Genomic DNA, 23,514 nt, shown 5'->3' on the forward strand with positions numbered 1-23,514 from the left:
TGATCTAATTTGATATCTGGATAAAAATCATTTTGGAAATACAAACCTAACTCTTAAATTAAACTTATTTATAATACTGAGTCTTCTTGTTCTTATAACTAACAAAGTAATCTAATGATATCACATTATCCTATGTCCTAGACATCACATAGGTAGTGTTTATACAGGACAATTGATTAAGTGCTTATTAATTGATTAAGTGTTAATTTCATAACAGCAAATCAGCATAAGTGCGAATTGGCATAAGTGTGAGCGGACAGAAGTGCAAAGCAGTTGTGATTTAGTGTAGTAGTGGTGTATTGGCACTCGCCTTATAAGCAAGAAGTTCCAAGGCATAATTTCTGGCAATTTGAAAAAATTTGCAAAGTTTGACATAAGTGCAAATCCTATGCCAACATTTTCAAATTTTTTTGCCATACTTATGTTTTTCCAAACTTGCACTTATGCCAGTTTGCACTTATGAAATTTGCACTAATTTAACCTCCTGATTAAAATTATTTGTCTGGTTAAGCGTAAGATTAAAATTATTTATCTGATTAAAGTGTAATTGTGTTTAGAAATAGCATGTGGTAAGTTACACATGTTAGTTTTAAAAAACGTATAAAAACCAAGTAAAGAAATACTACTAAAACCCAATAAATATAAAAATCAAATGCAGAAGTACAACTAAAAACCAGTTGTTTTTTTTAATTTTTTGTTTTATGTTGTTTTTTTATTTTTGTGAAGGGAGCACATGTGCAAGTTAATGCTCGATCAGAAGATGATGTTGATGAAAAATCTATTATGGAGAAAGTAAAAAATGCATCAGGTGCTAACTATAGTTTTCACAAAGAAGCACCAAAAGAATTTGTTCCGCAAGGTCAGATTGTAAGTTATCAGTTTTTATAGCTTTTTATTTGTTTATTTTCAGTTTTTGTTATCTTTAGTTTTTAAAAATTATGGGGTGTTTTAAAATTATTGAGTCATTTATTTCCTGCAGCAGTTTAAAAAAATAGTGTTGAAGGCCAGGTTTATTCTTTTTTTCCCAATAAATTTAGATTACCATTCATCTTTACTACCATTCATCTTTACTACCGCCCATGTTTAATTTTACATATCGTTGTGGAAACTTAAGGAGTTCATCTTCAATAATATTCCTTTTTTTTTTCAACATCTTCACTTCCAACAAGACTGCAAGCAACCACTGTTAGAGTTAGATGTTACTGACAGAATCAAGATGAAGTTTGTAGAGCAAGATAACAATTGACAGGCGACTTAAAAGATTGCAAATTGTATGAGTTAGGAAAGCAAGATGAAGGAAGCAAGTTCCGAAGAACTGATGTTTGAGGAAAAAAACTAAACAAATAAGAGTTTTTGGAGCACTTATGAACAGTCAAAGAAAAAGGATGAGACTTAATTGAATGACCATTAACGCAAGAATAAATTTTAGTAGATGGAACAAGAGATGCTAGCTCTTTAGAGCAGTGCCCATTATAGTATTTTTAGGAAAGAGAATAAAAAGCAACATTATGACAATGTAATAATAGTTGGAGGTTGGCTGCAAGAGCAGGTCTAACTATGTTTGTGATGCGTTTTTGCACCTTGTCTAAAAAGAAAGGACATCATTAGAAGATCTGCCCCAGATATGGCAACAGTATTCCATACAAGTATAGATTTAAGATTTATAGAGATAAAGAAAAGAATTCAGAGTAAGAAAGTGGCAAGCGTGATAAAGAGATGCAACCTTAGCAGATGCTAATTTTGCAATGGATATGATATACGGTTTCCAAGAAATATTGGAATTAAGAGTTAATCCTAGAAGATGAAGGGTAGATGGCTCATAGAGTACATTACTGTTCATAAATATAGGAAGATCTAGATTATTGTGATTAGCTAAAAAAATTGGGTTTTATCTGAATTACAGTTCACCAACCACTGTGAGTCCCATGCTGTAGCATGAGATCCTTTTCTAGCTCAAAAGCCCCCTCCAAGCAATCAGAGAGTGTTGGCTTCTTCTCATGACAAGAATAAATGGTAGTATCATCAGCGAACAATGCCACCTTAGATGTGAGAATATCTGGAAGATTGTTAGTGTAAATTAAAAAGAGTATAGGACCAAGATTGAACTTTGAAGAACCCCTAAAGTTACAGGATATGAAGAAGAGTGCTGTCTATTGAGGACAAATTTTATACCACAATTAGAAAGGGAGGATTCAATAATCTTAAGATGTTATCAGATATACCATAAGAAAAAACCTTATGGAGAAGACCAGCATGCCAAACTTTATCAAAAGCTTTAGAAATGTCAAGAGCGATAACCTTGACCTCTCCACCTTTATCTAATGCACAATAAAACTTATCTGTTATTACTGTAGCACAAGCTGTAGTAGAGTCTAAGTAGGAAATTGCTTTTGATACAGAAATTGGAGTGATGTCAAACAATGGATCAACCTGTTTGGCGGCTAAATCAGGTAGAATGCAATTAGTGGAATAAAGAGATGATATTGATAAAAAACTCTTCGCAAATAATTCAGCTTTGTTTTTAGGTGAGGTGACAGAGTCTGAACGTACAAGAGAGGTAATATAACAGATTTGCCCTTATTGATACTGTTAAAGATTCTCCAGGAGTCAGGAGTCTAATTTTTGTGGTGAAATATGAGATTTCATAACCTGGGAATAGCGGGCTTTGGCGTTAGACAAAACAGATGTCTGTTTTCTGGAAAATTGTTTTGCAGAAAGAGTCCCAGTCAGCTCTAAGGTAGTTGTAAAAGTTATGATGGTAGGGGGATACCAGGGTTACCAGATGATAAAGAAGAATAAGATAATAGTTTTTGAGAGATCAAACTGTGATTGAAAGCACCTAAGGGTGAATGTGGAGAAACTGAGCACTGACTAGCATCAGAAACAAGACATCAGTCGAGTAGAGAAGGTAAATGATTCGGGTTGTCTGGAAAGTGAGTTGGAAAGTTGACTATTTGAGTTAGAGATTGAGAAAGGCAAAAGTTGTGGGCCTTAATGCCTGCAGAGTCACTGATACTAAAGCCAAGCTATTCAGTGTGATGAGCATTAAAATCACCAACAGCGATATTGACTAATGGATAAAGAGAGATGGCTTGGTAAATTTGATCAGAAATAACATCAAAAAGAGTGCAGTGGCCTTGACAATGCACACCAAAAGTACAAACAGGGACATCATTCATGATCAACATGGCATTGTTAATACTCTGATATTTTTTCAGCTGTTGATGAAATCAGCCTATCTGAGAGCTACCACAGAGTTCAGGAAACCTGAATACTAGCTGGCCTTAGAACCATAAAACTTAGTTTTAGAGCTGTACCCTCATTAGGAGAAAATAGAATGAGTTGCCTAGTCATAAAAGCAGTGCCACAAGCAAAACCTATGCATTGAAACAATATATTAGCTAGAATATAACTAGAAACAATATATTAAAAATACATTTGCGCTAGCCTGCTAGATGAAGATGGGATGATGAAAGAATTCTCTTGTTATATATCAGTATTTTTTAAAAACAGTTGAAAAATTAAAAAAATGTATTTTTTAAAAATGACTAATTAGTTTATATTTACTTTTTCTAACTAAAAAAGTTCTGTATTAAAAGTTTATATTTACTTTTTATATTCTGACTTAAAAAGTGAAAAAAATAGTGAGACTAAAATTATTATTATACTTTTTATTTTGATTATCTATACAATTTAATATGGAAATTAGTTTTGATTATGATTTGTAAATATATTTGTATAACTGTTCATTTTTGACAAATTTTGTGCATAAGTATTTCATATTTATATGTGGGCTTTTGATATATATTCTTGTTTAAAAACAAAGTTTTCTTGCATCAGTATTATAAGTAGTAAGTAACCAGGCCCCGTCTAAAAATCAGAGTTTTTACAAACACAACCCCGAATCTGGCAAAATTATAAGATTTAGCCAGAAATTTTAATACGTTTTATATTATAAATTTACGCATACATTATTAAATACTGGCATAAGTTAATATATATATTTTTTTAATTCAGTTCAGACAAGATAGCAAGCAACCACTATTAAGTTATGAGTTAACTTGTTTAACTGGAATGGCAGGAAGAGAATGGCCTTTAGCTTCAAGAGTCAAATTAGAGGAAAAGTTCTTTGCAAATAACTCTGCCTTATTCTGAGGGAAAATAATTAGATCAGACCCATGAATTAGAGATGGAATATTAGACTTACTTTGCTTAGTGACACTGTTAAAGATTTTCCAGCAGTCTCTAGAACCCAACATCTGAGATAGGGTACAAAATTTAGTGAACTGAGAATAACAGAGCTTAGCATCAGACAGGACCTTTTTACATTAACTACTTGCAATAATAAAAAAATATTTGCTCTCAAAAGAGATGTTTTGTAAAAAAGATGAAAAAAATAATAATGGTTTAATATAGCAAATGCACAAGAAGGTGAAAAGCGTAGAGTAGAATGAGGCTTAGTTTAAAATCCAAAAGAAGGAATAACAGCTTACATACCTGCTTGGATTATGGAGGTTAGAGAAGAGACGCATATATATATATATATATCTCCATATTTATGCATACATAATATGGATATATATATGGATATAAACATATATGTTTGCTTCATATTTAGATGCTGGCTTACAATAATTTTACATATTTATGCAACCTTAAGTAATTATAAGATGTAGTATTCATTGAAAGAGAAGATGATGATTAGATGAATTTGCGGTATGACTCTAACAAGACAAGAAAAGCTACCATAATCTTTAGCAGAGATTAGAAAAAAAACATTGTGTCAAACAATGTTTGTCAGAAAAGGTTAAAGTAGTTTTGGTATCAGCATGTTGAGAGCTTTAGGAGTAAGTGGTAGAGGTAGTAGAAAGGAAACTTGGAGAAAGTGCATTACATATCGATACCCTAATATGCAAATTGGGTAACTCCATTTTTTGAAGTATGACTTTTAAAATGGAAAGCTAACAAGAGTCTGCATATCAATACCTTAATATGCAAATCGGGTAGCTCCATAATTGTCAATTGATAGACCCTTTTCTCCTGTCACAAATTATCACATATACCTGCACTCCCTCTCCCTTCTAAACTGAGATAGCAGTTTTTATGTCAAAAATGTTTTAAAATTGATTTAAGCATAAATACTTTGCAGCATTTTAAAAATTCAACCTAATGAAAATAAGGCATTACACATAAGCATAAGAAGTGTAAGTAAAATTTTTGACAAACTTAAAGATTTTCTTATTTAAATTTTAATAATAATAAAGTTGTCATACTAAAGTAATTTATTAAAGTTGCTCTTGGTCATGCAGAAAAAACTGTTTTCGATTTGATAACTTTATAAATGTTATGAAAAATCACCCAGGAAGAGTATGAACAGTTTTTTAAAATTGCTATTGTTGATTACTTTTGATGAGTTCAATAATTTTTCTTTTGTTATGTAATTCTAAAAAATCTAACTCTTAATAATAGATATAAAAAATCCACGATAAAAAAATTGCTCTGTAACTTGAGTTTATCAAAAAACAAGTTTATTTACCTTGACTGATCTCTGATGAATTTTTAAATACTTTTTTATTTGGTATAGAATTTTCAACATCTTGTGAAAGTTTTCAATATAATCCCTTTTACTGATTTGCAGAAATCTGACCTAAAAATTAAAATAATTTTTTTACCATGTTTCCTTGGTAACGTAAGTTAAGTGAAATTTTCAGTAATAAGTTCGCCCTCTTTTGGCCAGACTCAAAACTATGCCCATATGGTATGAACAAGCCTGAGTTAAGGAAAGAAAATGCTTGACATTTATGCTATTTATTTTAGAGAAACAGTATAAAAAGGGAAGACTAAAGCTTGGTGATGATGATAGTGATGATGATGATGATGATGATTATGATGATGATCATCATCATGATCATCATATATAAAATATAACATGAATTTTGCATAATAAATATACTTTAGGATGTATCAATGTTTATGCAGCTCCAGTCACAAACCTGACCCCGGTCAAATTTTAACCCCGTTCACTTATTATAAATAACTTTAAATAAAAATTCGTTTTTTACTGATGTCATGTCTAACCATTTTCTTTTTAACTGTGTCATCTTTTATTTTTTGATGTGCAACTTTTTGATCTTTAGTTTTAACTTGTGTATTTTATCAGATAACATTTATGAAAAAACAGTATTGACATACTGAGTATGTGTTACTTATCCTGTATAATGTTCCATATTTCAAGTTGTCTTGGATGTTTGATCTTTTTTATCTAGAAAAATAATAGATTATTTAAATTTTTTTTAGGGCACAAATTATGAAAAGAAACGACCTGACAAAGAGATTGATATTCAAAAAAAAAACGAGTTTTGGTCAAAAACTGAGGTAATTTATTTACAAATTAATCTTTTAATGTTAATAATGTAGAATTAATACAATATACAATAATCTAGAATCAATAGAAGTATCAATAACCAAAGCCTAACCAAGTATCAGTACCTAAAAATTCCAATTATCTTATTATGGAAAGTTTAAAAAAAAAAAAATTAGTTTTTATAAAGTAAAATGTTTCACACACAAATTTCTAGATTTTTAGAAACACAAAAGTATGTCAGTTCATTACTTCCACTTAAAATTACACACATATTTAACTGATCATAAGATTTATAGACATGAGTGTGGTCAATCATGAAGTTTACATAAAACCTTTTTTTTTTATTACATTCGCCAAATAGATGCGGGTTGAGGAGACTACTTTTTCATTTATTGTTGTTGCAACTTTTTCTAAACTTTTAAGCTCAGAAATACAAACTTTGATAAAACAAGTTCTTGAGTTAAAGTAATGTCACTGCTAATGTTACTGAAGTATATATATATATATATATATATATATATATATATATATATATATATATATATATATTTCTGTGGTTTTTGGCAGGCAGTATCTAAGATGAGTTGTATTTGGAAAAAAAATTTATATATATGTATGTGTGTGTGTATATATATATATATATATATATATATATATATATATATATATATATATGTATGTATGTATGTATGTTTATATATGTATATACATATATATATATATATATATATATATATATATGTATGTATGTATGTTTATATATGTATATACATATATATATATATACATATATGTATGTATATTTATATATGTATATACATATATATATACATATATATATATACATATATATACATATATATATATGTATGTATATTTATATATGTATATATATATATGTATACATATACAAGTATTAGTATTAGTAACATAAGTTACACACAAAAACAGTTTTATTGTTATTTTTTGTGTAAAGCATCTCATCTGTTGCTGGCAACAATGCAAACGCCAAAGATTGAGAAAGCTATAGTAACTTCGGGACTGCATTTTCATTTTGCAGTTTTGTTAGATTATTAAGTTTAGACTTTGTTCAGTGTAATTGTCCAATCTATTTTTAAAAGAGTTAGTACTTTTCTGCATGACAACATCATCTGGTAGTGAATTCCAAATGGAAGCAACTCTGTTGTTAAAGAAATGATACTGTTGAGCACAATTCTTTATAATATCTCGGTGGTATTTTAAATCTTGGTCAACTTGTAGAGAAGTCTTCATAGGTTCTCTGTGCCAGGCTACTTAATTTTTAAAGTTCTCTAGTTTTTATTTTTGAATTAAATCTTCCTGTTTTCTCCATCTATTTTCTAATGATAAGCATTTAATTGCAGGGAATAGAGTAATTAAGGTTATGAAAATTGTGTGGTATCTTTGAAGCCTTTTTTTTTTTAATTTTGAGCTTAGTTCTCTGGTGTGTGCTAAGGTCATTTATGTAGTAATCAAATTTTAGTAAATAAGAACTCCCTATAATATGCATAACTTTATGCTTGCTTTGGTTGAGTTGCATTTGCCATATTCTTGTCCATTCTGTAATCCAATATACATACAAATATATATATATATATATATATATATATATATATATATATATATATATATATATATATATATATATATATATATATATATATATATATATATATATATATATATATTCGTAATATAAAAAGTATATATCTTTTAAGTCAGGTCATCCTGCTATTGGTAACATGTAATCCAGTACAACCTGCTTCATGTCCTGCTGCTTTCTAAGATACCCTTTTTTTAAGCAAAGTTAGGAGAAGCCAACTCCAACTTAAACACACCCTGCCTTAGGGCTCTTGGTTAAGTAAAGAGTAGAGATGATGTCTCGATAAAAATACTCATTTTGAGCAGATATTAAACACATCCAGCTACTGTCTTGTAGAAGGCCTCCTAGGCAAAGACTTAAGAGGTGAACAGATTCTATCTGTTGACCAGCCTTGCACCCTTTCTTCATCTATTAGGCTGGCACAGATGTATTTATAATACATTGATTTCAGTTTAGGATATTGACGGCTAGATCTTCTCAAGTCAATGCATGGTTTTGCTTGTGTCTCTATTTTTATGACTAGGCAACTCATTCTATTATCTCCTAATGAGGGTACAGCTCTAAAACTCAGTTTTATGGGTCTAAGGCAGGCTGGTAGTCAGGATTCCTGAACTCTGTGATAGCTCTCAGAGAGGCTGATTCCGTCAACAGCTGTAAAATATCAGAGTACTAATAATGCCATGTTGCGCATGGATGGTGTCCCTGTTCGTACTTTTGGTGTGCAGTGTCGAGGCAACTTGGAGCCCTTTGTTATGACTTAGGTTTTATTAATAATAATTTTACAATTGTTTGGACTATTAAATAGTGTACTGAGTTATATCTATGCTTTGAGTCAAGTTCTTTAACAAATTTAAAAATGAATAATGTACCAAAAACAATAAAATACAAAAAACCATCATCACTAAGTTCTCTAAACCTATCATTCACTAATATTCGTGGTCTTCGAAGTAACTTTTCTTCTGTTGAGTCTTATCTCTTGCAAAGTTCACTTATATGATTTTGGCTGTCTCATATTGTGATCATTGTGTCGATGGTTATCTTCCTTTAATTCGTCAAGACTCCAATAGTCACATGTTAGCCTGGGCATTTACATTTGTAAGAATTCACCCATTTGTCGGGAAACTAGGTTTAAATCCAATGACTATTCTTTTATGTACTTTCATTTGTCACCACTTCACTCTATATCCTTTCCTTTTGCTCTATATCGCTCTCCTTCATCTCTAGATTGCTCTCTTTTCGATGTTATTTCGGATCAAATTTACCAAGCCCTCTCTCATTATCCATCAGCTGATATCTTTGTTGTTGGTGACTTTAATGCTCATCACACTAAATGGCTTGGCCCTGATGTCAGTGACTCTGCAGGCGTTAAGGTCCACAATTTTTTTCCTTTTTCAATCTTAAACTCAAGTTGTCAACTTTCCAACTCGCTTTTCTGACAACTCGAGTCATTTACCTTCTCTACTTGACTTATGTCTTGTTTCTGATCCTAGTCAGTGCTCAGTTTCTCCTCATTCACCATTAGGTGCTTCTGATAACGGTTTGATCTCTTTAAAACCATTATCTTATTCTTCTCCATCATCAGAATCCCCTTATCATTGTACCTCTTACAACGACCTTAAAGCCATTACTTCTATATCTATCAGTAAAACATCTTCAGAAAACAGATGCCTGTTTACTATTGCTAGAAACCATTGTAAAAAGGTTTTGTCTAACGCCAAAGCCCGCTATTCCCAGGTCATGAAATCTCTAATTTTATCTCAAAAGTTAGGCTCTTGTACCTTTTGGAAAAACTCTAACAGTATCAATAATAAGGGAAAATCTGTTATTCCACCTGTCTTATATGCTTCAAATTTTTTAAAAATATTTAACAAGTGCTTATCAGAGTCTTGTTTTCCAACATGCATAATAGCAGCATCTGTTATTCTTATTTTTAAAAACTCTGGAGAGCAATCTAACTCTTCCAACTACTGTCCCATTAGTCTTCTTACTCTCATAAGCAAGGTTTTTGAATCTTTAATTAACAAACACTTAATCTCTTATCTTGAATCAAATAACTTATTTTCTGATCATCAATATAGATTTTGATCTTCTCATTTTACAGCTGATTTGCTAACAATAATAACCAATAAGTTTTATTATGGATTAGATAGTTGTGGAGAGGTTATGGCTATCGCTCTTGACATTTCTAAACCTTTTAATAAAGTTTGGCATGCTGGTCTTCTCCATAAGCTTTTTTCTTACGGTTTATCAGGTAACATATTTAATTCCTTTCTAATCATAGTATAGAAGTTGTCTTCAATGAACTGCACTCTTCTTCTTATTCTGTAACTTCAGGGGTTCCTGAAGGTTCAATCCTTGGTCCTATACTCTTTTTAATTTACATTAACAATCTTCCAGATATTCTCACACCTAAGGTGGCATTATTCTCTGACGACACAACCATATATTCTTATCTTGATGAGAAGCCAACACTTTCTGATAACTTGGAGGGGGCATTCAAGCTTTAAAAGAATCTCTTATCTGCTACAGCATAGGGCTCACAGTGGCTGGTGAACAGATAAAACCCTCTCTTTTTTTTTAAGCAATTGTTATCGAATAATTTAGTTCTTCCTATATTTATGAACAGTTATGTACTTGATGAGTCATACACATCTTCTCAGATTAACTTTTTTTCTCAATCTCTCTTGGAAATCATATATCAAATTGGTTTTAAAATTAGCATCTGCTAGGGTTGCATCACTTAATCGTGTTCTACACTTTCTTACTCTAGAGATTCTATTCTTTATCTGGATAAATCTCAAAATCTTTCTTATATAGAGTACTGTTGCCATATCTTGGGCGGATCTTCCAAAGATGCCCTTTCTCCTTTAGACAAGGTGTGAAAATGCATTGTAAACATAGTTGGTCTTGCTCTTTCAGCTAACCTGCAACCATTAGTGCATCGTCGTTATGTTGCTTCTTATTTTCTTTTCTACAAATACTATAATGGGCACTTCTCTAAAGGTCTAGTGTCTCTTGTGCCTTCTACTAAAACTGTTACTTGTCATTCAATTAAGTCTTATCCTTTTTCTCTGGCTGTTCTAAAGTGCTCCAAAAACTCTTATTTGTCTAGTTTTTTTCCTCGAGCATCAGTTCTTTTGAATTCACTTTTTTCATCTTTCTTACTTGAGTCATATAATTTGCAATCTTTTAAGTTGTCTGTCAATCATTATTTTGCTTATAAACTTCAATGTAATTTGCATATATAAGTTGCGACTATGTGCTAGTAGTGGTTTTGCCCATTAACCAATGTTGGTTTCTTGGCAAATGCCAAATAATCAGTATTAATATTAGCCGATAGTTAAGCTGATTAATTATTAGTTAATTGGCTGAAAATAGCCAATTAATTATTGATTAATTGGCCAACCACTACTGGTCATATTTTTTATGTATTTTTTATAGTTACATCCTATAAAAAGTTACATACCTAATATTAATATATATATATATATATATATATATATATATATATATATATATATATATATTTAGTATATATATATATATTTTCCACTTTGCACCAAAAACGTGACAACCCATGGCAGCCCCTAAATATTATCCGATATGCTTCAAATTTTGTCCAATAATTACTATTATTAAATAAAACTCAAGTCAAGTCAAGCTTGAGAACAACAAAAGTTTTGTACTAAAAAAATATATATACATATCCTTCTTTGCAATGACATCACAAATGGAGGAAGTATTTTTTTAACGGCGAAAAGCTGAAAAATAGAAGCAAGAAAAAAAGAAAACGCAAATAACAGTTGTTAAGAATAGAAGAATTACAAAAAAATTAATGAAGTGAAAACAATGAAAATATTAAAATATATAAATTGAAGAAAATTATTAAATAAACAGAGCAACTAAAAGCAAAGTTAAAGGAAAAAATTATTTGTTTGTGCATCTCAATTTTTTTTTATACTGTCGTGTAATTTTGTGCATTGTTTATATTGATGTGTTCATGTGTATTATTTATATTGTCGTGTATTTTTTGTTGTTGTTATGTTGTTGGTAATTATTTTTATTACTGTTGCGTTTACATTTGTTGCTATTATTCAAGTGATTTCATATTTTTTTTGTCTCATAATATTTAAATAAATCTTTTTGTTTTATTTTTTAGTTTCTATCACCCTTCTGATCATTAAACGTTTTGTTATTCATTCAGCTTATTCATTTTTTCCTTTTTTGTTATTAGTCTGACTTTTTTAATAGTTATTAGTCTTTTTTTATTATAATTATTTTTTAGTCACTATCTATATTATTTCTTTTTGTTGTTTGTTTGTTTTTTGCTTTATTTGTTTATTTTATTAAGATTTCACTCCAATGACTAGTTTTTAACTATACGAGTGACATCAAACCTAATTTTGTAAAATTATAAATAAATCTGTAATTTTTTTCAATTTTATGGCTAAATAAATGGATAAAAAAAATATGTATGTATTTATATATATATATATATATATATATATATATATATATATATATATATATATATATATATATATATATATATATATATATATATATACATACACACACACAGGGGCTATTCTAGACCCTTTTTGATAGCTAAATAAATGGATAAAAAAAATATGTATGTATTTATATAAGCTGCTATCAAAAAGGGGCTATTCTAGACCCTTTTTGATAGCATCAACCATATTTGGGTGGCGCCCAAATTTTAATTTGAATGAGGGGGTATCGCTGCCTGAATTTTTTTCCTAGAATAGGCCCTAATATATATAAATACACGCATACATACATACACACACAGTATTATTTTTCTCTGTTAAAAAATTGCAGAAAGAAGAAAGACAACGCAAGATTGAAGAAGAAAAAGCCCTAGAAGAGCAGCGAATGAAAGAATCGAGGTTAAGAGCTGAAAGAGAAGTATGAGTTTATAAATAATTAAAAATCCAGAAATATTTTTAGACAAAAACTTGAATTATTAAGTGTTCTTTCTAGAAAAAAGAAGAAATGGCCAGAGAAGCAATGATACGAGAAAGATCAAAATCTATTGATGAACAAAGGTATTTAACTATGCTTAGTTATGTTTGACTTTTATTCTAAATATACTGTTTAAAAAAAAGAAAATTTATATTTTAATAATATATTACTGTAAATAATTATGTACATTATTTTTTAATAATATTATTATTACAACTAAATTTTCATTGAAGATATGTGGAAGTTAGAAGGCGCTTCACAGGTTTCACAGTTCAAACTTTGCTTAGCTATCATATTATTTTTATAACTAATTCATGTTATCCCAAAAAAATCATTTAAATAATTAATTTAGTTATAGATTGTTCATAGTCTGATGACAAGATATTCATGAATAAAACATGTAGGCTTGCTTTTATAGGTAAAGGCTAGGAGAAGTTAACACAAAAAATACCTACTGTCTTAGAGCTTTTGGTTTAGTAAAAGCTCATCATTGCCTGGTGTTAACTGCATTGGCTAGTGTATTGTAGAAGGCCTCCTTGGCAAAGACTTTAGTGGAAGCAGAAAATGCCTGTTGACCAGCCTTGCATCTCTTTTTAATCTACTAGGTTGGCATGATGAATGCTGGATCCTCTTGACTCATGGATTTTTGCTTGTGCCTCCTTTTAATATTTATGCAACTCTTTTTGTTATCTTCTACTGAAAGTGCTAAAATCAGTTTAACAGTTCTGAGGTGGTCTGGTAGTAATATCTTCTCTGGTAGTAAAACTTTCCAAATTTTATGATAGCTTTTAGAGAGGCTAATCTCATCAACAGCTGTGAAGTATTAAAGTATTAATAGTGCTTTGTTGTGCATGGATTGTATCCCTCCTAGTGTTTTTGATGCGCATTGTTAAGACCATAAAAACGGCTCTTTGTTATGACTTTAGGTTAATTAGCAGATCTAAAGTAATTGCATAGCTAGAGGTGCATCATGCATCATGTATGAATTAGTTAAGTTCTATAACAAACATAAAACATAACTATTGTATCCTAAAATATTAAACATAAAAAGCCACCACCATCTTCGCCACTATTGTCAAAAATCATCATTACCGCCTAATAGTTTTAATCTATCTTTTATAAATATTTGTTCAAAGTAACTTTTTATCTGTTGGATCTTACCACTTGCAAAATTTACTAAACTTACTTGCTCTTTGTGAGAGTAAATTGATTTCAGCTGCTTCATCTTCAGATGTCATTGTTGGTAACTATTATCCTTTTCTTCATTAAGACTCTGATAGTCAAATGTTTGGTATGGGTGTATACTGGGTGTATTAATTATTTGTCTTTCGTTGAATTCTCTGACTGCTTTTTAGTCTGTTTCCAGTTAGTACCTCTTCACTCAACTTTCGCTTTGTTTTTTATTACTTTCCTTCTCAAGTCTGCACTTTTTTTGATTTTACTTCTGATCAAACTGACCAAACCCTTTTTTTTTATCCTTTAGCCAATATTTTTATTATTTGTGACTTTATTGGTCATCACACTAACTGGCTTGGGTCTAATACTGATTCTGCCATCACTAAAGCTCAAAATTTGACTCAGATTATCAATTATCTGATTCATTTTCCAGACAACCATTATTACTTACCTTTTCTCTTTGGTTTTTGTTTTATCTCTGACCCTAGCTTGTGTTCAGTTGTTCCTTCTTCTGCTTTGGTTGGTTCAGACCTATTAAAATCTCACTAAAAGTTTATGCTGTACCTCTTCTCAACACTCACCCTATTATAATTTTATATATTATTTTATTGCCTACTTTTTACTGCTATCTTAAGGCTGACTGAGAATTCATTTATAGTTTTCTTTGTGATGGTCTTTGGGATATTGTTTTATTTTTCTGCTGATAATTGCGCCTCCTGTGTGTTCTCCTGGATTTAGGTAGGTATGGAAGTTTTTATTCTTTTTTGTTAGCTTCAACCAAGCCACATTTTGTTCCATGGTTTTCACTGCACTTTGGCTGCACAAGATCTACTCTCTTGAAAACAAGTGTCTTTTTATCATTGCATGAAATCGAAATGTGCTATCTTATGTTCAGCTTCATTATTTCCAAATTACAAAGTTTCATATTTTACCTTATAAATTAGGTTCTACGATGTTTTAGGATTTTTTTAGCAGTTTCATTAACAAAATCAATTGCAAATATCATTGCAATTCCTCTTTCTAATTTGTTCGAAATGTCAATAGTAATGCACTTGACTCAACACTATGGTATTAAATATAGATTGTTCAATTGGATTAAAAATTTTGTAACTTATTGCTCTCAATGTGTATGTTGGTATCTCATATTCCGAAAACATTCCAGTTAAGAGTGGAATACCACAATAAACTGTATTAGGACCTATATTGTTTTCACTATTTATTAACAACATAGTTTACTGTACTGATGGAGATTGTGGCATTAAGATGATGTTAAGTTGTATCAATTGAGAAATGATTACAAAAGCATTCATCTTGTAAACAATTTAAAAAAAATCTGGGCATGGTCCAATGGTTGGCAACTAAAAATATCAACAAACAAATGTTTTTATTTATGCTACGGAAGATATAATATACCTACTCATCCTTATTTATTAAACTCTGTTACCAATATTGAAACTGTTTATTCAATTCAGGATATAGGAATCACCGTGTCCTTTGATATGAAGTTCTATAAACACTGCTCTTGTATCTCAAGCATTGCACACTCTTGCATTTACCTACTTTAAAAATCCTTCAATTCTAACAATTCTTAACTTTTGTTAAAAGCCTACAAAGTTTATGTGTGGTCTGTATTAGAATCTTGCTTCCCATTTTGGAGCCCTTGTCTTTTAAAAGATATAATTTGCATAGAAAAAGTTAAAAAATATTTTACCAGAATTATCTGCAAAAGATATCATATTGCGTACACTGATTACATATCAAAATTTATTGTCTTCTAACTTGAGTCTCATGAATATCGCAGAGTCAAATTTGATCTTGATATGACTTATAAAATTGTATATAATCTTGTTGATTTACCTTTTTAGATTTTTTACTTTTTTATATTTTGTACATTTTTTTAAAATACAAGTTAGTAGATAATAAAAAGAAAAATCTAGTTTTAGATTTCTTATTCATAAGTCTGATTTTATTACCTCTCCCAAAGATAAGGCAGAACTATTTACTCTAATTCATCTCTTAAATCTAATGACCACCTTTTTCCTGTCATTCCAGAGTAACAGGTTAATCCATTTTTAGACATCCAAATTATTCCTGTTTCCATTGTTAATTTATTTCTTGCTTAAACACATCTACAGGTTGTTGTCCAGACAACATGCCACTGACTCAACTATATACTCCAGTCTTGACAAAAATTCATCACCTTTTGATCATTTAAAACAGGCAGCTGATCTCAAGTGTAATCACTCCTATGTGGTACCTTAGGGCTTGAAGTAGCTGGTGAATTTTAATTAAAATTTCAGATATTACTGATTTTGCTATATTGATAGCTAGCTCTTATTGAGTCTTTTACTTTAGATATTCTCTAATAATTATGCTCCACCCTCTTTCTCACTCTCTCTCTCTGTGTGTGTGTGTTGATTTTTTAGTAAAAATGAATAATGGTTGGTTGCCCCTATAAATAATATATATATATATATATATATATATATATATATATATATATATATATATATATATATATATATATATATATATATATATATATATATATATATATATATATATATATATATATATATATAATATATATATATATATATATATGTATGTATATATATATATATATATATATATATATATATATATATATATATATATATATATTTACAAAGTATATATATATATATTTACAAAATATATATATATATTTACAAAATATATATATATATATATATATATATATATTTCAAAATAAACGGCTCATTTATACACTTAAGTGTGTGTATTGATGTTTATATAGTTTGTTTAAAAAACATAATTTTTTAACCTAACTAAAGTATGCTAATGCTTAGATCAAATCAAAATATTTTGCAAAAAATTTTGTTAGTTGTAGCCTGGGATTAAAAATGCAGCTACTAGCTCATCTTTTCTGCCCAAATGTGAGGTGGTCAAATGTGAGGTGCCCAATGTGATGGCAAATGTGAGGTGCCCAAATGTGAAGGCAAATAAGTTAATGAAATATTTAGTCTTTATTCTTTATAATAAATTTATCTACAGTTTTTTAATTTTCAATTTCATGTAATTGTATTATTGTTTTTGAAAATTATTACTGTGTAAATTTTAGTTTAAAATTCAGATCCCTCATTTTGGGGTCAATATGTTTTTATAAATAGTAGGGTGCATCCAACCCCATACATTCCCATACATGCCCAATACATTCAAAAATTGATCTGTTCTTAAAATTTTCTATTGGTTTTCACAAGACTCTCTGTTAAATTTTTTTCAAAATTGAATGAGATTTAGGGGAGCTGCTTCAAATCTGAAACTTGCAATGAGACACTAAACAGAAGAAAATAAAGTTTTTTAAATGTAGGTCATGTTGGGTCTCAAAAGAAGTGAAATTTTATAAAAATTTCAAAAATAAAAAAAATTTTACAATAGAATTATTATTATAAAAAATATTAAGTTTTATTGCATAAAAATTATTATTTTTTAACAAAAAATTAAAAAAAAAACATATATTCGTGGTTTTTGTTGAGGTTTTTTTTCAAGGTATTTTAACAAAAAATGATAATTATTTTTGAAATTTTTATAAAGTTTTGCTTCTTTTGAGACCCAACATGACATACATTTGAAAAACCTTTTTTTTGCATTTCAGGTCTTGTTGCAATTTTAAGACTTGTAGTTGCCCCCCTAAATATTATTTAACTTAAAAAAAATTTTTTTTAAGTTTCTTGTGAGAACCAATAGAAAGTTTTAAGAATAGGGACAGATCAATTTTTGAAAGTATGGGGCGTTGGATGCACCTTAATGAATAGTTGAAATTAGAAAAAAACTAACTTTTATTTGAGATTTGAGTTGCGAATATATAGGTAAATATATTTTGTATAATATGCGATTTGCGATTTTGTATAATATGCGATTTGCTAATATATAGGTAAATATATTTGAGATATTGATTCAATGTTTAAATTTTGTATTTCATAGGGTCTTAAAAAAACCACAAAAATACAACTAGAAACTTTTTTAATTCAGATGTTTGTTTTTGTTTTTTTACTGTTTTTATTTTTAGTTTTATTTGTTTTGTTTAATTCTTTTTTTATTTTTGTTTTACTAATTTATTTAGGAATTAGCGTAGTGCATACATTGGGAATGCATATATTACATACAAATATTACACACATACACACAATGCATGCATTACATATATATATTGCATACATACATTACATGCATACATCGCATACATACATAGATTACATGCATACATTGGGAATGCATACATTGCAAGTGCTTACATTAGGAATTAGCGCAGTAAATACATTGATTGGTCAATTTATGATAAGTGCAAATATGACATTTTGCAGGAGAAGAGTTTGAAAATTTGATTTGTTGTCATAAATCTGTTAATAATGAAAAATAAATTATTTTTTATAAAAATATATATATTTTTTAAACTACAGCAATCATAGTTTGACCAAATGAAAGATCTAACGAAACATAAAAAAACTGTATACTTATCTCAAAATGGTCAATTTTGCACTTATTATAAATTGACAAATGGCCAGAGATTTGCAATTATCACAAATTGACCAATGGCCACAGATTTTTTCCACCAATTTGACCCTTGACCAATCCAATTATGCTCTAGAATGACAAATCAAATTCATCTTGGACTACAACCTGGCCCTTATGTCTTAACTACAAAAATCTCAACTGTTAATGTCTTGACTCCACAGCGAATGCATCTTTTCAATTCTTCTTACAACAAAAGAAATCTTGGCTTTTGCATTTCGCACAACCTCAAATATGCATGTAAAAATAATATCATCAAAAGCTAACTCTGTCCTCTGTCAACTAAATAAAACTTTTATCTATAAAAATGCACAAGTCCGGAAGAGTTTTTACACATCCCTGGTCAGACCTTATCTCAAATATGTTGCGCTTGTATGGAATTATCTATCTGTACACAACATTAAAAAAATTGAAAAAGTTCAAAACCATGCCATCAAGGAAATTCCACTTCTTAGAGCCTTATCCAGCAAAGCCAGATTATCACATCTTTATCTCATCTTACTAAATAAAAGTTGCAATCAAGATGATTTAATCTACAACTTCAAGTTTATTAATAACTTAGAAAATATTTGTTGGCTTAACCCACATATTAGCCATATGATCGAATAACTTGAGGACACTCTCAGTGTCTCTTCAAAATAACACTTTAGTTTAGCACTCTTCAAACAGACACTTTAGTTAGCACTTGCATTATAATTATCCACCGAAATGCTGCTACAGCTCATTGTCATCTGATAAGGACCTAAAAGGTTGCTACCATTTTTAAACAAGAGAGAGAAAAAACAAGAAACATATTTACTTTGCGCTAAATTTAGCACAAACTTTTATTTAGCTTAGTCCTTATGTTTTCTTGCCGCAATTTATTATTATTTTTATTATTATATATATATATATATATATATATATATATATATATATATATATATATATATATTTATTCCTAAAATATATTATATTTTTGCAGAGAAAATGCAAAAACTTTGGAAAAGAAAAAAGCAGAGGAAGAAAGAATCAGATACCAAAAGACATTAAAGGAAGCAGAACATGATGATGAAATGTTTAAAAAAAGATCAGAAGAAGAAAGAAAAAAACGCTTACAGGTATTGCTTTTTTTAAAAAAAAATGTTTCAATTTTAACTTTACTATCCAATTTCTGACCAATCCAATTGCAGAAAGAATTTATAATATATAATCTAATTAGAGATTTTTAATAAAATAGTGAAAATTGTAAAATCAATTTTTTTATAAATAACAGGAGGCAAACAAATTAATTCAGTCTCGTGAAGAGTCTCCAAAAGAAAGTTTCAAAAAGACTGAAGAACCTGCTTCAAAGCCAATGCCTACAATAAGTAATGTGAAAAAACTTCCGCCTGCTGTTCAGAAAAAACAACCAAAACCTGCTGAATCTCTACCACAATCAGAAGTTCAAGATAATTCAAAAAAAAAAAAACAAGAACCTGAAAAAAACCCAGTTCAGGAGCCAGTAAAATCAAAAGAACCAAAACAAGAGCCAGTAAAACAAAGAGAACCAAGTCAAGAGCCAGTAAAATCAAGAGAACCAAAACAAGAGCCAGTAAAATCAAAAGAACTAAATCAAGAGCCAGTAAAAGCCCCAGATGCTGTTATACAAAATCAAGTTACTAACATGCAAAACTCAGCTTCCACAGTGCAAAACCCAGCTGCCACCATGCAAAACCCAACTACTGCTATGCCAAAGCAATCTATTGTAAGATTTTATATATATATATATAACAAACATGTGTGTGAGCATTAAAGTTTGCACTTGGATGTATTTTTGTTTTTTTTATTGCACAGTATTTTCTCTAATGTTTTGTTTTATAAATTCTCTTTGGAGTTTTGAACCAATTTAGTTATCCAAATTAGTTCAATGAGCTGTTGTTTATTTAATTGTTGAGATTTCATTTTCTATATTTCAAAATTTTTCAATAAATATTTATTAGTTCTCTAGATATTGGATTTTAAAGTTCGAATAAATATTTATGAAATTTTGACCAAATGTAGCTGAGATCATTTTTAAACTTTAAAATGGAACTAACTATATATTTTTCGATGGGTATTTCACATATTATTGTATATTGGCTAGTTTAGAACAAAAGTGATAAAAATAGGTAAAGTAAACATTTTAGCATGTCTTGATACTATGATTCAAAAGTACGCAAAAATAGAATTTTTGTCATTTTTTATCTTCATTTTCATCTAAAGATGCAAGTAACCCATAAGTTTTTATTATTATTATAAATCTTCATCTAATATACTTACGAGAAATTACGAGATGTTAAAATCACAAAAAGGGATATCTTGTCGATTAGTGTAATTTTTACAACCTTATAATAGCTAAAGCCCTAGGTTTACAGTAAAAATTTGTTTTCAAAAATTGATATTGACATTTCATTATTATTATTATTTTTATTATTATTATTATTCATGAATATTTGACAGGATAGGCTTATCAATATTAAATTGATAAGCCTATCTTGAACCATAAAATTGAGTTATAGAGCTGTACCCTCATTAAGGAGATAATAGGTTGAGTTGCTTTGTCATAAAAACAGAGACACACGCAAAACCCATGCCCATATTTAGGGGTTATCTACAAATCAAAGTCATCTGTTTTCATCAAAATGGTATACCAGGACAAGAATGGTTTCAAGGTTTCTTGAAACGATGGAGTCATAAATAAGGCCTCAGAGTACCAGGCAATATTTTGTCTCTCAGAGCTTTTTCTTGTACCAAGGACAAATTAACAAAATACACTTCAAAAACAGTTTCTTAAAGCAAGTATTAACAATAACACTTCATGCAGTTTGTTAAATTTTGAGGAAATTGGATTTTCAGGCGATCTAGGTAAACAGCATATCATTTGCAGCCTGCTAAACGCCCTCTGCATTTCATTTGCAAGGTGCTAAACGCCCTCTGAAATTGGTTGGTAGCAACAAAAAAATTAATTACACAGTCATTAATTGTGTCAACGTTACTGGTGCCTTTGTGCCACCATTCGAAGATTACAAATTAATATCACATCTATACAAAGACTGGTGTGTAGGGGGATCACCAAACACTGTATTTACAACTTCCATGTCGGGTTGGATGGAAGAGAAACAATTTATTCAATTGCTCACTAAAGTATTCATACTAACAGTCAAATTAATTCCAGGTAATTAGTTTGGTCAACCTAAATTGATAGTTGAATCAATTAATCAAATAATTTTTTCAATTACAGTTATTCAGATTTTAGTCTTGGACAGACATGTTACTTACAATGTTAGACAAGTTAGAGGCAAAAAAACTTACAGAGCTCTGGTGACATATTCCAAAATTCCAAAAGAGACAACATTCAGAGCATTGAAGTGTCTATGTACATCCGAGGTGCTTAAGAAACTAAAGCATAACAATGAGGCTAAAGAGTCAAACCAATTAAAGAAATGTAAAATTGACTTAAATTTAGCTTCAGATGAAACTCAGCAAGTACAAGATTTATAAAAACCAAGACAATACAAAGACATCAGACGGTACAAAAAATGTCACAGAGTTTGGAAAGAAGCTAACTCAAAACAACATGTTGCATCAATGTGAAGCTTTTAGTGGCAACTCTTGGACTTTGTCAATGCTGTTTACCGTAAAAAACAAAAAATTAGTTAAGAGTTGCATGAAGAAATACCCCGGATCTGCTTCTGACCATGAAACAACTCAAATTTATTTAATTAAAGAATAGTTTTTTTTTGCGTATTTGATTAAAATAGTTTTTTTGTGAACTTAACTTCTAATAAGTTTTCATATTACTAAAATTTAACTACTTTACTTTTCCCCAATTAAAAAAAGGGAAAAAGTTTTTTTTTCTTTATAAAAATCTTCTTTTTTTTTTTTTTTTTTTTTTTTAACTTTTCAAAATATTTTTTCTCTATTTTTATATATTTATTTAATGTAAAAAATTCTCTATAAAACAAGAAAAAAACCATAAAATATTTTTTATTTAAAAAAATCATTGAATTTAAAGCTAAGCCTACAGACAGCAAGAAATCCAAATGGAAATAAAAGACAGTCTTGGCTAAAAAATGGATGTTGTCACTGTGATGAAACTCTATATGCTTGACTGAACTTTACACCTGAAGCTAGCCATTGCTGCCACCTTAATCAAATATCCTTAAGTGGGAATCGAATTTTCTGCTTAAGATTATTCTGTAAGAGAAGTCTTAAGACAGTCTCTGTAAAAAAGTGGTGATTATTAAGGTGTTTTTAGGTGACCAACAAAAATGTTGTCAGATGTTGGCTCTTGCATCAGTTCCTGTATTCTAGAACTTGTTAGAGATGAATTTGCTGATTCAACTCTAAATCTATCTGAAGAGAATGAAAAAAGTACATCTCAAAAATTATTTACAATTTCAAACTCAAATAGCACATAATGCACATTCATCTTCCAAAATGATAAAAGAAGGGTTGAACGATTTTTTGAATTGTTCAATGGCTTCTCAATGTATTGAGTTTTAAAAGGTATGAAGAAAATGTAAATTCTAAAATCAAGTTAGCATTGACTAAAGTGGCAAAAAAGTACCTCACACCACCTCCTACATCCACAGATGTCGAAAGACTGTTTTTTACAGCTGCAGATATTCTCTCAAACAAAAAAAACAGAATCCTTCCAAAAAATTTGAAAAAACTTCTTTTTTGTCGAGAAAATCTTCCAGTTGTTAAATTCTTTTATTAGCTGTTATTATTAATTAATGTTTTGTTAATATAATTAACTTTAAAGAACTAAATTAATAATTGGTTTTGG

At 29.4% G+C, this 23,514-nt stretch overlaps 1 protein-coding gene across 3 annotated transcripts in view; it reads left to right on the forward strand.

Moving 5' to 3' along the window:
* The window catches only part of LOC100203856 (drebrin-like protein B), a 66,112-nt gene that overhangs the window by 33,961 nt on the left and 8,637 nt on the right, over positions 1-23,514 (forward strand). For all 3 annotated transcript variants that reach the window (XM_065793907.1, XM_065793908.1, XM_065793909.1), the window contains exons 6-11: positions 727-867; positions 6,298-6,375; positions 12,828-12,914; positions 12,990-13,054; positions 19,687-19,822; positions 19,978-20,448. In XM_065793907.1, coding sequence (XP_065649979.1) covers positions 727-867; positions 6,298-6,375; positions 12,828-12,914; positions 12,990-13,054; positions 19,687-19,822; positions 19,978-20,448 — 978 coding nt within the window. The remainder of the gene's footprint in view (positions 1-726; positions 868-6,297; positions 6,376-12,827; positions 12,915-12,989; positions 13,055-19,686; positions 19,823-19,977; positions 20,449-23,514) is intronic.

The sequence above is a fragment of the Hydra vulgaris genome, chromosome 03, assembly GCF_038396675.1.
Source record: "Hydra vulgaris chromosome 03, alternate assembly HydraT2T_AEP".
Classification (NCBI taxonomy): Eukaryota; Metazoa; Cnidaria; class Hydrozoa; order Anthoathecata; family Hydridae; genus Hydra; species Hydra vulgaris.